The 14,495-nt window shown below is 33.3% G+C and overlaps 1 protein-coding gene across 2 annotated transcripts; it reads right to left on the bottom strand.

Annotated features, from left to right (window-relative positions):
- Positions 1–303: 303 nt before the first annotated feature.
- On the bottom strand, positions 304–13,691 carry Ldh (Lactate dehydrogenase). Of its 2 annotated transcripts, none has more exons than XM_075305948.1 (3): positions 13,544–13,691; positions 853–1,702; positions 304–782 (listed from the first exon to the last, which is right to left on the bottom strand). In XM_075305948.1, exons 2-3 carry the CDS (start codon positions 1,684–1,686, stop codon positions 618–620), a joined length of 999 nt encoding a protein of 332 aa, XP_075162063.1. In that variant the 5' UTR covers positions 1,687–1,702; positions 13,544–13,691; the 3' UTR covers positions 304–617. The 2 variants fall into 2 exon arrangements, with proteins under 2 accessions (XP_075162063.1, XP_075162062.1); XM_075305947.1 differs by lacking the exon at positions 13,544–13,691 and adding an exon at positions 13,375–13,537.
- Between the last annotated feature and the right edge of the window lie 804 nt (positions 13,692–14,495).

Below are 14,495 nucleotides of genomic sequence, written 5' to 3'. Positions count from 1 at the left end.
ATTGGTGGTTTTCATTGATTACATACTCCACACCTCCCATCAAATTTCATTATAGATGATTTAATTGTGCTATGATTTATTTAAAATAATCGGTGCTATATTTTTTTTTTACATTATTTTTGTAAATTTTACATTAGAAGAAAATTTGGCTAATCACTAAGAAACGAAAGATTTTTATCGAATCTTAACAAATTTTCACTAATGAGGTAGTAGTGGTTGATTTATAGTATGTAGTATTTTCAATAACCAACAAATGATTGCCCAACTAATAATAGATAACAATAAAATTTAAACAAAAAACCGTTTTAATGTTTTAGTTAATTTTTGTAAAAATAATAAAATTTATTTAAAAAAAATGAACACTAGACAAACACAAAGTTAAAAATTAAAACATAAAAAAAAATCTATAATAAATAACAAATACTTGTAGATTTTTCTTAAAAGTTATCTGTAATAGTTAATAGATAAGGCCCTACATAATCTATATAAACATTTTATTATACAGATACAGTAGTTTCTATGCCTCAAATGCCCTTATCTAATATAAACTAAAGAAAATGAGGTGATTTAATTTGATTTGGATCTACCATAACTTATCGATGAGATTAACATTAGGCTTAGAATTTAAGACCAGCTTGAACTTCAGCCATGATGTTGGCTGATTTTTGCAATTGCTCAATTTCAGTATTGGTTAAAATTTGTTTAATAACATGGGTTACGCCATTGGCATTCAAGACACAGGGGAGTGAAAGGAAGACATCCTTATCGATGCCATGTTCACCCTGCAAAACGAAAAGAAAGAAAATGATTTTAAATGAAATTCGTTTAGACAAACTTGTAATTGGATTTTACCTTAACAGAGGTGGATACGGCCACAACGGAGCTAGTATTTCTCAAAATCGATGAAGCCAATGATGCCGTACTCAAACCAATGGCCCATGAGGTATAACCCTTTAGCTTAATAACTTCATAGGCAGAATCGACCACTTGTTTGTGAACTTCATTCCATTTCTCGGGATCTTCAGTGGAGCCAATGTTGGGATTCAATTCACGCAAACGAACACCAGCAATATTCACACCGGACCATACTGGCACAGAACTATCACCATGCTCACCAATAATCCAACCATGGCAGGATGTTGGAGCAACATCCAAACGTTGAGACATTAAGAAACGGAAACGTGACGAATCCAAATTAGTACCACTGCCAATGACACGGTTCTTGGGTAATCCCGACAATTTCCAGGCTACATAGGTCATAATATCGACTGGATTGGAGACCATCAATAGGATGGTATCGGGGCTGTGTTCAACCAATTTGGGTATGATATTCTTAAGGATATCTGTGTTACGTTGCACCAAAGACAAACGGGATTCACCCTCCTTTTGACGAACGCCAGCGGTAACAATGCACAATCTGGAATTGGCTGATGCGGCAAAGTCTGTGCTGGCGGTAATTTTGGGATTTTTCAAAAAGTTTGAGCCATGTTGCAAGTCCATCATTTCACCCATTAATTTTTCCTTGCATACATCCATGAGACAAATTTCACTGGAGATATTTTGGGCCAAAATACTGAAAGCACAGGCCATACCGACCTGACCGATACCAACAATGGACACTTTGTTACCGGCAGATGGTAAAACCTCGGCAACTTGACTCATTAGATTATCCTTGACTGAAGCCATTGTGTTTGTTTCTAGACTGTAAGAAAGAAAAGAAACATGCAAAATTAATAAAAAGAAGTCAATAGAAAAATTATTATTATTTTGTTTTAATATATGTAGCAATTGTATATCTTACTACTATTTACTACTAGCAAATAATTTTTTTCCAATAAAAATAAGTTAAATTTAGCATTAGTTTGACTACGGATTTTTTTTTGTGTGCAGGTCTTTGAAATAAATAAATCAAATCAAATCAAAAAATCAATACAGCGCCATCTACGGTGACCAGAGACACAAGCAAAACATTTCAAACATTCTCAATCCTTAGGATGATTGATAATTGGAATGACTGCTCTTTACTTCAACTGATGATCAATTAAAAATTTGGAAATTTTTCCTATGTTATTAATTTCAGTGAATATCCAAAGGGCTCTTCTAGAGATGGACTTAACTATCGTTTCATAAGAATTTTCTGTTTTTTTGTGGTGATATATAAAAATTCTTCGATTTTGTCTGTTGAACACAGCTAGTACAAATAAAATAATGGAAATTTGCAACAAAAAAAAAATTGAAAAGTAACAGGTTGGCTGATAAGTCTAACAAAGAAAACCACATTTTTTGTTATTATTCCACATAGTTCCCTTCAAGAGCGATACAACGATTATAACGACCTTCAAATTTTTTGATACCATTTTGGTAGTACTCCTTCGGTTTTGCCTCAAAATAGGCCTCAGTTTCGGCGATCACCTCTTCATTGCAGCCAAATTTTTTCCCTGCGAGCATGCTTTTGAGGTCTGAGAACAAGAAAAAGTCGTTGGGGGCTAGATCTGGAGAATACGGTGGTTGGGGAAACAATTCGAAGCCCAATTCATGAATTTTTGCCATCGTTCTCAATGACTTGTGGCACGATGCGTTGTCTTGGTGGAACAACACTCTTTTCTTTTTCATATGGGTCCTTTTTGCCGCGATTTCGACCTTCAAACGCTCCAATAACGTCATATAATAGTCACTATTGATGGGTTTTCCCTTCTCAAGATAATCGATAAAAATTATTCCATGCGCATCCCAAAAAAACAAAGGTCATTACTTTGCCAGCGGACTTTTGAGTCTTTCCACGCTTCGGAGACGGTTCACCGGTCGCTGTCCACTCAGCCGACTGTCGATTGGATTCAGGAGTGTAGTGATGGAGACATGTTTCATCCATTGTCAAATATCGACGGAAAAACTCGGGTGCATTACGAGTTAACAGCTGCAAACACCGCTCAGAATCATCAACACGTTGTTGTTTTTGGTCAAATGTGAGTTCGCGCGGCACCCATTTTGTATAGAGCTTCCGCATATCCAAATATTGATGAATGATATGACCAACACGTTCCTTTGATATATTTAAGGTCTCTGCTATCTTGATCAACTTCATTTTACGGTCATTCAAAATCATTTTGTGGATTTTTTTGATGTTTTCGTCGGTAACCACCTCTTTCGGGCGTCCACTGCGTTCACCGTCCTCCGTGCTCATTTTACCATGCTTGAATTTTGCATACCAATCAATTATTGTTGATTTCCCTGGGGCAGAGTCCTGAAACTCATTATCAAGCCAAGTTTTTGCTTCCAGCGTATTTTTTCCCTTCAGAAAAAAGTATTTTATCAAAACACGAAATTCCTTTTTTCCATTTTTTTCACAGTAACAAAAGTTGCTTCACAAAAGACGCTCTATCTCACAAACTAATTGACTTACAGACGTCATTTTTGACACGAATCAATTGAAGGTTGGTACTATATAAAAATAATGCAATTAATACTAGCGGCGCCATCTAAGTGTAAGTCCGAGGACTTATCAGCCAAACTGATATACCGATCAAAGTCTCTGCAGACGTAGAACGTGCGATTAAATATTATTCAAACCTTTAGGTAGAGTTAAAACTAGAAAAAATTTTATTTATTTTCTAAAAACATCACACATGAATAATTAATGCGAAATCAATGCATAGGATTCATGAAAAGATTACTTCCTCCCAATTACAATCCCATGTAAAATTCATTGCTTCTGAGCCAATTTTGCTTCCGAATCCTAAAAAGTGCACATAAATGAAATGTTCTCATTGTGATGACTCATATAAATATATATATAGTGAACATTTATTGGCCGAGTCAAGAGCTACAACTTTGTTGAAGACTGCAAAAATAAATTCACAGCTTTTTTCGAGCTATAGCCATGCGAAAATTGCAAAAAAGTTCTATAAACCGAATTTGGTGAAAAAACTTTAGAGGCTCATAAAAAACGAACGGCAAAATCCAGAAATTACTTTTCCCCTTTCACCGAGTGCTTTGGGCTAGGATAAGTGATTTTTTGTTTGGAGTCAAAAACTTGAATTTTGCGTCACAGTCTTACATACTCGAATAATTCTTCCCAAATTGAATCATATCCACCATCACTGTGCATTACTTGTTTTCATAGAACTATTATAATTGAATGTTAAAAAATTTAATTGGTACACCTAATTTTCCACTTAAAACAAAAATTCATCAAAAAAATTGCATCAATTACCTTTTTAATTTACGTTGGTGATTAACACAATGATTTTTGAGATTGAAGACACACACCTATTAAAAATTAATTGTATCAATAAATTTCGTGATCGATGACAGCAAATATGTTTTTGTGTGTATGCAGAATATGCATGTTCTGGTTCTTAAATGATATATTCTATGACTGATTGAGTGAGCTTGAAGCAATCAATAATGAGTCAATTATGCACCGAAAAAAATATTGTCGTGAGGTCAAACATTTCATGTCTTTTAAATTCGAATGCATTTTTTTCTTAGCATAGAAGACGCATTTCTTTAATATAAAGTTTTTTTTTTTCTTGTCCAAAAGTCGATAAACTTTTCAATGAAGTCGTATTGTCCTTACAATTAAGTGATTTCACTTAAAAATTGGTATCATAACATGAAAGAAAAAATGTTTGGACTAAGGTCAACTTAACTTTAATAAATCAGAAAAATTCTTTAAATCTAATGGAATTGTCTTAAAATTTGTTGTTTTTTGCTTCTTGACTACAAAGCAAAAAATCGTTCAAATATCGAACATGTATTTCAACACTTTATTTTAAAGACGTTTTTTTACTTGAAACATAGCATAATTACTACTGGAAGTCGAGTCTTAATTTGGAAAATAAAGTTGTCGTTAGCTCGTTTTTAAAGGACTTTGATAGTATATGAAGAAAAATAGCTGAAAAATCGAAAAATTAAAATTTGCTTCTTGGAAGCAAGTACACAAAACCCAAATTTAAAAGAGAATTGTGTCTTAAAAGTATCCTCACTTGTATTCTCCGCTTCTTTGGCTCGGAATCAATACCAACATTTTTAAAGTAAAGACAAAATCTTTGGAATCGGGCATGCCTTTTTTTCAGTGTGATCGAAAATGTTTGAAGGGATATATGTATACAACACATATCTTAAAATGTTCTCATACTCATTTACATTTTTCTTCTCTGTTAACCACATTTTCTCATTAGCATAGTCACAAACCCCAACTAGTGAACGGTTATATTTGAAATACTCCGGAGAAGAGAAATGTTGGAAAAGGGTTGTATTAAATAAGATTTCAATTACTATTATTGTTCGAAATCAAGTTGTTTACAAACATGTTTTGAATGGTCACCACAAAGGTGACCGTATTTATTACTACTTCCTATCATGCTTGTTAATCATAACTAACAAATGTCAAGTATTATAAGTTATTATTCATTTTATTTAAATTAAACACTAACACGTTTTTGACAACTCGTATGTTCGCAACATAAAATATTGTTACGAATTTGATAATTATAGATATAAGTTTATTTAAATTAGTTTCCGTTAATTTAAAATTTAAAATTGTAACGATAAAATTTCGCTATCACTTGTTGGAATCATCCATTCATTTTCTAGTATTTTCCTGAATTTCTTTTATGTTCTTTTGTTTGCTTACCGAAATGTTAGTTCTTACTCTCTCATAGAATAACAACCCCTTTGCTTTGTTATTTTGCTTTCTCATTTCATCTCATTGTCTATTGTCATTGTTGTTGTAGTAATGCGAGCATATATCTATGTGAGTGTGTATGTGTTTGGCAGCCACCAGACGAATTACTTAATGGTCGTAGATCCTTCTAGCATTGTCTAAGAATGTTCTGGCGTTGCCAGAATATTGTAGTGCTACCAGAATGTTCTCGTATTGCCACACCGTCATATATAAAAGCGCTCGCATGCTGCTAACGAGTCAGTCTTAATTAAAGCGTCAAACGAATAACTTCAGTGTGAACGAATTGTAAAGTGTGAAGTCATAGTAAATAAATTGTAGATTGTCGTTATTTAAAAGAACCGTGTTTTAATTGTCGGGTAATTAAAAACGCCTAAATATAAAAACGTAACAATATTCTTGGTGCACGTGCGACCTAAATACAATTTCCTTCCACACGCACAGTGTTGGCATTAAATATTCTATGTTAATCTGGGAATGCCTATGGGGGAGAACAATGGATAAATAACATAGCAATCATCAATACAGAAAACCATTTCGGTCTAGGATGGATATAACCTTCACGAAGGTCATATTAATGAAACTATAGAGAAATTTCTAAAAATTTCCAAAAAACAAAACAAACATGATTTTGGGGCACACAGGGAGTGACACAATAGACAAAACTAAACTGTTTGTCATAAAAAATAAAAAAAAATCAAACAGCTGTTCCGAAAAACTATGATAGGAAGAGATATGAGAGGAAAGATATTGCTATTATGAGTTAATCGCATACATACTAATTATGTCTACTATGGATTGCTTTATGAATAAAATTGTAATTTATAATAACTCTTTACAAAGTTATAGTATCTTGCGTAAAGGCGTATTATTGTTAATTTAGGCAATATCCGTACTAACTAATTGATTTAAGTACATACGGGGTCTATTGGTCTTATACGAAAATAAAACCTTTCCCCACACAGAAAAATATTGAATTAAAAAAAAATGATTATATTGTGTGACTGTACTCTACACCCAAAGGTAAAATACTTTCCTCAGGAACGAATTTTTGGACAAACAAAACTCCCTTTTGTTATAAAGTATTTTCTTAATGTATTCGTATTTTCAAAATGTATTCGAAAATTGAAGACCAGATTTGATCAAATCCACTATAAAGAGCCAAGGAGTCGAACGCAAGTGGTCAAACAGTGGAAAAAAATATCACCAAAATATTTCCAATTAAAAAATTGATTGAAGTTGAAAAATTTTTCAATTAATAAACAAATTGATACAATTAACTTTATAATCAATTTAGAAAAAAAAATTAATTAATGATTAATCAATGAAAAAAGAATTAATCAATGATTGAAAAATTTTTAAATGTTTAATTTAAAAATTAATTGATGCAATTAACTTTTTAATCAAATTCGGAAGACTAACGGTCATTTTCATGTAGCTCCGTTAGGCTTTAACTCCCAATTAACAGAAAGTATCTTCTCTCCGGTTAAATTTAACAGAAAATTGTTCAGCAGTTAAGTTATTAATCGATACAATTAACTTTTTAATCAAATTCGGAAGACTAACGGCAATTTTCATGTACCTCCGTTAGGCTTTAACTCCCAGTTAACAGAAAGTAAATTGCAAATACCGTCTCTCCGGTTAAAATTAACAGAAAAATTTTCAGCAGTTAAGTTCCTAACGGATATATGGAATATATAGACATGATGCCAGAAATGACCATAGAATTATTTAAAAGTTGGTTAGTTAACGGAAAACTAACGGAGCTTTATGAAAATGGGGGTAAGTCAGTTAAAAAATTAAATTTTAATTTTTAAATAAAAATTTATTTCAAACAATCAAGTTTTTTAATCAAACTACAAAGTCAGATAAGAAAGTAATTGAAAATAGTCATGTTTTCAACATTAATTAACTTTTTAATTGAATCAATTCAAAAATTAAGTGAAATTTTCAAATCAAACCAATTAATTTTTTAATCAAATATTTTTTTATGCCCAATTAAAATTGATACTATAATTTTCGTGATTGAAGACATTTCAATCAAAAAATTATTGAATTAATTAAATTCGTGATTGAATCTGAAAAAAAAAATTTGTGTGCAGGTACTGAATTTGGTTTTCTCCGATGAGAAGCCATTCCAAAATGATCGGGTTTGCATTGCTAGGAGTCACCGTGGTGCAATGGTTAGCATGCCCGCCTTGCATACACAAGGTCGTGGGTTCGATTCCTGCTTCGACCGAACACCAAAACGTTTTTCAGCGGTGGATTATCCCACCTTAGTAATGCTGGTGACATTTCTGAGGGTTACAAAGCTTCTCTAAGTGGTTTCACTGCAATGTGGAACGCCGTTCGGACTCGGCTATAAAAAGGAGGTCCCTTGTCATTGAGCTTAACATGGAATCGGGCAGCACTCAGTGATAAGAGAGAAGTTCACCAATGTGGTATCACAATGGACTGAATAGTCTAAGTGAGCCTGATACATCGGGCTGCCACCTAACCTACCCTAACCTACATTGCTAGGAGGTCATCTGAAAATTTACAACTTCGATTGGTCACAAACACGCAATTTCCGCCGATGGTAATAATGAAGGCCTTTGGTTGCTCGCCGCATGTATTTATCGACCGTTGGCTCAAAAGAAATATTGAATATGATCAGAAACGACCTAAAGGCAGTACTGAAACCTTGGGTAGACACGTATTTCGGACGCAGACCTGGGCATTCCAACAGGACTCAGCACCATCTCACTCAGCATACATCAACGAAGAATAACTTAGGAAAGATATTCCTCGCCTGGGGCATTTTGGAGAGTAAGGTCGGCACTAAAAACTGCCAAAGTGTTGATCATTTCAAGACTTTGCTTCGCCGAAAATGGGTCAAAATACCACAGAGTCACTTTCGAGCACAAAGGTATCCAAAATTTTATGTTACAAAAATAGGCTAAGTAGTATCTGTTAGGTTAGGTTAGTGGCTGTCCGTTATTTCAGGCTTACTTATGGTGATTTCGATTGGTAAATAATATGTTGCATAATTTACACCTTAACCCCATAAATCGAAAATTTTTGTTCGATTGGAAAATTCGGTGCAGCCTACCCAAAATGTGCACGTTCGATTGATGGAGTGTTACCCATCGCAAGAGCAAAAGTGTAACCCATTTTATACCGTAGCTGGTCTACGGTGCAGAGGGTTGCACTTTCAATCAGATGTTGAAGACGCTTTTATTCTTCGATCTAAATAATAGCGTTGTTGCAAATACAAAAGAAAGTGTGTGACTCGTGTATTGTGGTTGCTTTTCAATTTCTTCAACACAGCTGATTAATTTACCAAGAAGAAGCATATCAATTATTTAGTGCTGCGACAACAAAATTCGATATTAAATATTTTTAATATAATAGCAAAATGTAAAAAGCACATGCGTTTTTTTTTTTTGGCCAACACTATTGAAGATGCGCTATTGGAGAGTAGTTCTTCTGACGACGAGGAAGAAGTTACAACATCATTGCTTGGACGAGATGACCAACGGAGGATGTAATTTGTACTCTGAAGTAGAAGTAAGATCATTAAAAAAAATATCAAATCAAAAGTTTTAACAATTGCCCTTAGTTCAAGTAAAACTTGCGTGTTAGTCGAGATTCCAATAATAATTGTTAATAATAATCGAAATATTTCCGCCAAATTTCTTTTGTTTTGATTTTATATCAGTGTTGCACCTTTTTTGTTCGTTTTCAAACGCAAACGGTGTTGTCATTGCAAGGGGTTTAGGCAACACTGTGGTAACACCATAAAATGTTGTACCATTTGTATGCAACACTTTTTTCCCCAAACGAAATCACCATTAGATAATTCAGTCCATTGTGATATCACAAGTAGACTTGGACCTGGAATCAATGCAAACATTTTTAAAGAAAGGATCGAGTTCTTTGGATACACGTAAACTTTTCGTTGAGTGTATACTTCCTCTCCGGTATTGAAACAGAAACTTTGGATACCGCAGATGATTAGTATTCATGAGAAGTCAATATTTATAAAATGAGAATATATCAAAACCGCATTCACATAAATTCTAATAATCATTGGCATAACATACATATTGTATAATTAGATTAATAAACCTTTAAGTACAAGTACCAACTCATTGTCGCTAATTAAGACTAATAATATTAGACGTGAGCCATAATCAACTAAAGGGTGATTTGTTAAGAGCTTGATAACTTTTTTTTTAAAAAAAACGCATAAAATTTGCAAAATCTCATCGGTTCTTTATTTGAAACGTTAGATTGTTCCATGACATTTACTTTTTGAAGATAATTACATTTAAATGTTGACCGCGGCTGCGTCTTAGGTGGTCCATTCGGAAAGTCCAATTTTGGGCAACTTTTTCGAGCATTTCGGCCGGAATAGCCCGAATTTCTTCGGAAATGTTGTCTTCCAAAGCTGGAATAGTTGCTGGCTTATTTCTGTAGACTTTAGACTTGACGTAGCCCCACAAAAAATAGTCTAAAGGCGTCAAATCGCATGATCTTGGTGGCCAACTTACCGGTCCATTTCTTGAGATGAATTGTTCTCCGAAGTTTTCCCTCAAAATGGCCATAGAATCGCGAGCTGTGTGGCATATAGCGCCATCTTGTTAAAACCACATGTCAACCAAGTTCAGTTCTTCCATTTTTGGCAACAAAAAGTTTGTTAGCATCGAACGATAGCGATCGCCATTCACCGTAACGTTGCGTCCAACAGCATCTTTGAAAAAATACGGTCCAATGATTCCACCAGCGTACAAACCACACCAAACAGTGCATTTTTCGGGATGCATGGGCAGTTCTTGAACGGCTTCTGGTTGCTCTTCACTCCAAATGCGGCAATTTTGCTTATTTACGTAGCCATTCAACCAGAAATGAGCCTCATCGCTGAACAAAATTTGTCGATAAAAAAGCGGATTTTCTGCCAACTTTTCTAGGGCCCATTCACTGAAAATTCGACGTTGTGGCTCGTTAGTAAGTCTATTCATGATGAAATGTCAAAGCATACTGAGCATCTTTCTCTTTGACACCATGTCTGAAATCCCACGTGATCTGTCAAATACTAATGCATGAAAATCCTAACCTCAAAAGAATCACCCTTTATTTACGAAGAATTCCAATCGTTTATTTTGGGAATGCATTTTTATTTCATTTAAGCATAGCCAAATCTACCTTATCTTATCAAATAATAAATTTTAAATGAAAATTATATATAACATAGATAGGTAGAATTTTGCAAACATCCATAACATTTGTAAACAATTCGTTAATCCGTCCCTGGGAAAAGGGGAAGAATTGTTTGTATACAACATCATTATGGCCTGATAGCCACAAATTTAACCTTCAAATCTTATTCAAAGTCATTTTTTGGCGGTGTCTGGTACATACGAGAAGTTATCTCTCTCTCTGTTAAGGAATTCCTGAAAATTCAAAATGAACCATATGATATCCTGCGGCATTTGTTTTGACTTTATGTGCGCATGTCCATTTAAAAAGTGTAAGTTTGAATTTCCTTACTCGCAAGGGCACTCTAAGGTGAATAAACTTCAATTCTATAGAGGGGTTAGTTCAATGCGGAAGAGTTGTGTGTTTGTTTCCGTAAACAATAAAACAAAGCAATATCAGATATTGTCAGTTCTCAAGAGGGATTTGATTGGATAAAAATAAATTAACAAATATCCTTAATTTTTTTTTATTTGCTTTTATGAATTTATGATAAACGATGCAACGATTGTTTCTAATTTTTGTTTTTTTTTGTCTTTAAAGAAACTTGTGTGTCGTCAAAAGAAAATTTCGTTTGTCTACATTTTTGTTCCTCGGAAACGAAAACTCTTCTGTCAATGCATACTTGGAGCACCTCAATGGGTGATCGGGAAATTGTTTTATATGGAGACAATATCGGCAGACCAAAACAAAATCTTTTCAAACTTTGCTCTCATTGTTGAATAGTATAATACTCTGAAAGAATAGTTTTCTTTTCTGGGAAACGAAAATTTAAACAAACGAAGTTTTTTGTTCTAACGCTACAGAAGTTTCTTTAAAGGTTAATAAATAAGATTAGAGACAATCGTTTCATCGTTTATCATATATTCAAATTTATGTACTCTTAAACGTTTCATCGTTTATCATATATTCCAATTTATGTACTCTTAAAGAAAATACTTTATAATAGAAAAGAATTTTGTTTCTCTAAAATTAATTATACTTTTTAACATTTTATAAACTTGAAAACCTTTCTACCTTGGACACTAAAAAAAAAAAAACAGGACACCACACGAAAGTGGACAAATTTCAAACTAGGTTAGGTTAGGTGACAGCCCAATGTATCAGACTCACTTAAACTGTTGAGTCCATTGTGATACCACAGTATTGAACTTCTCTCTTATCACTCAGTGCTGCCTGATTCAATGTTAATCTCAATGACCTCTTTTTATAGCCGAGTCCGAAAGGCGTTCCACATTGCAGTGAAACCACATAGAGAAGCTTTGAAACACTCAGAAATGTCACCAGCATTACTGAGATGGGATAATCCACCGTTAAAAAAACTTCTTGGTTTTCGGTCGATCCAGGAATCGAACCCACGACCTTGTGTATGCTAGGCGGGCACAATAACCATTGCACCACGGTGGCTCCCAAATTTCAAACTAGAAAATGAATTAATTTTTTGCGTATACATTAAAATGAACCTCTCATAAGTGGACACCTCCCAACTGTAGGCGACCTGGATGTTTCATTGTGTATATACTTTATATTATCCAAATCAATGGAGAAGAGAAGATGGGATATTAGCTTATGTCACACCAAATTCGTTTGCGTCATATTTTCCTCTGGAACGAAATTTTAGACACACGAAATTCCGCTGTTTTATAAAGAATTTTCATTAAGAGCAACTAAAGTCAAATTAAAGCAGTGACATAGCACCGTCAATGACATGAAAGTCTCAGCTGCTAATTTCACATCTGCTTCGTACTATTGCCTTTGATCGCAATGGCAAATCACAAGATTTTGATTTGGTTATATTATCCAAACCACAATAGTTTTAAATCTAAAAACGAATAATTTCTTTGCATTGAAAAAGCAGCATTTTTGGCTCAAGTTCACTTTTCTGAGTATAGGATTTATAAAATAAAAATTGAGTAGGAAATTGAGGAAGTTAAAAACAAAGTAAAGTTTGAAATTGAAATCATCCTGGGCAAAAACTTGCTATTATTGGAACATAGGGAATTGTTACAATTATAAACTTCTAATTAATTTATAATTGAAATAGTTGAAATAAATAACTACTATTTTTTTTTGTTTATCACAAAATTGCTTTTTCTTAACATATGGACAATGTTCAATATATTTTCACTTTTATTTAAAGTTAAGAACTTTTCAAATTATATTACATATATAAAGATCAATACTAAACCCAAATGAATAACCACATTTTCACATATCAAATGAATTAAAAATCTCTCAATTTCAATTGTATTTTTTGTGACAATAAAAATAAAGTAAAACAAAATTTTTATGTTTTAAGTATCGAGTTATTGACATCAGTGAACTGATTCGAAAAGCAATCACTTCAAACAACAATTGTACATTGAGGTTAAATTTATGTTGTTGCCTTATAAACATTTCCTTGAAGTGGATAGATAATTTTTTCTCTATTTTTTTTTTTATCATTCACTCACTTTATTTTATGCACTGGTAAATTTACTTGAGAATTCAATTATTTTTTATGCTCTAAAGGTCTGCACTGTTAGCCGTTTGAAAACGAACTGTTTCCACAAAATGTTAAAATGCTTCACTTGGATATTGCCCAATTTGCCTTATAGCTGAGCTACACACTCACTCACTCACCGTGTGCCTGACTGAATGTTGACGGAATTAATGTTTGCTTGTTTGTGGCTGGAATAGTTGTTGTCGAGTATTTTCTCTCTTTTTATTTTGTTTAATGTTTGTGGAGTTGTTCTCACGTTCACTCACTTTTTAGAAACAATGCCGGCTATTCTGTTACATGCCTGTTTTTTATAAGCAACAAAATTCAATTATCAACGTCACCGAACAACGATTCATCATCATCATAGTTGCCAGATGAAGTTTTAAGGAAATTTTCAAAAACACCCACATGTTCAGATATTAGAAATCACAAAATTTCGTTGGACCGTCTAATGTTGGAAATTTTGATTACTTTTGACTACTCGTTACTTTTGAATTGATTACTCGTTACTTTAATATAAATTAAAAAAGACATTTTCTTGTTTTTAAAAGCTTAGAAAAGCGGATTCCATGTTCCACTTTTATTCAAGTGTTATAAAGTTTTAGATATACAGGCCTCGTTAGAAACAAATATTCACCAATTTCATTTTTACGATGAGAGCCAATGTTGAAATCTTTTAAGGGTTTCTGACTAAGCTTGGTACCTTCTATAAAAAATAATTTTGATGTCAACGACATTATTAATCATACTATTCGCATGAAACGTTGTTTCCAATCAACAGTTAATACTTTAAATTCGAAACGCTTCCATCTAAAAGTTAGTACTAAGTTCGAGTTAAGCCGATAAAGTGAAAACTAAATCAGTAAAGAAAGGCATCAAATTATAAATTTTTGTTGCAAATGTTATTATAACTAGAGGGCTATTCACCATTCAACCAAATTTTCACAAGGTTTTTATTCCATAAAATGCGGCTAAACTCGAACTTAATACCCACCTTAAACTAATGCAAATTTTTTCATTATTACAATTGCTCTTCCCATGTGGCAAATACAATCCTTTACAAGAAACAAGTTACATTTTTCACTTTCTGTA

This window comes from Haematobia irritans, chromosome 4, assembly GCF_050003625.1.
Source record: "Haematobia irritans isolate KBUSLIRL chromosome 4, ASM5000362v1, whole genome shotgun sequence".
Taxonomy (NCBI): Eukaryota; Metazoa; Arthropoda; class Insecta; order Diptera; family Muscidae; genus Haematobia; species Haematobia irritans.
Note: the sequence above shows the minus strand (reverse complement) of the source record. Positions and strands in the feature narration are given on the sequence as shown.

Bases quoted from the DNA above. Each gene is read 5' to 3' on its own strand.
- Ldh (XM_075305948.1), bottom strand. From the start codon at position 1,686: ATGGCTTCAGTCAAGGATAATCTAATGAGTCAAGTTGCCGAGGTTTTA. The intron at 783-852 runs GTAAAATCCAAT...TTCGTTTTGCAG, and splicing joins CCGTATCCACCTCTGTTAAG to GGTGAACATGGCATCGATAA.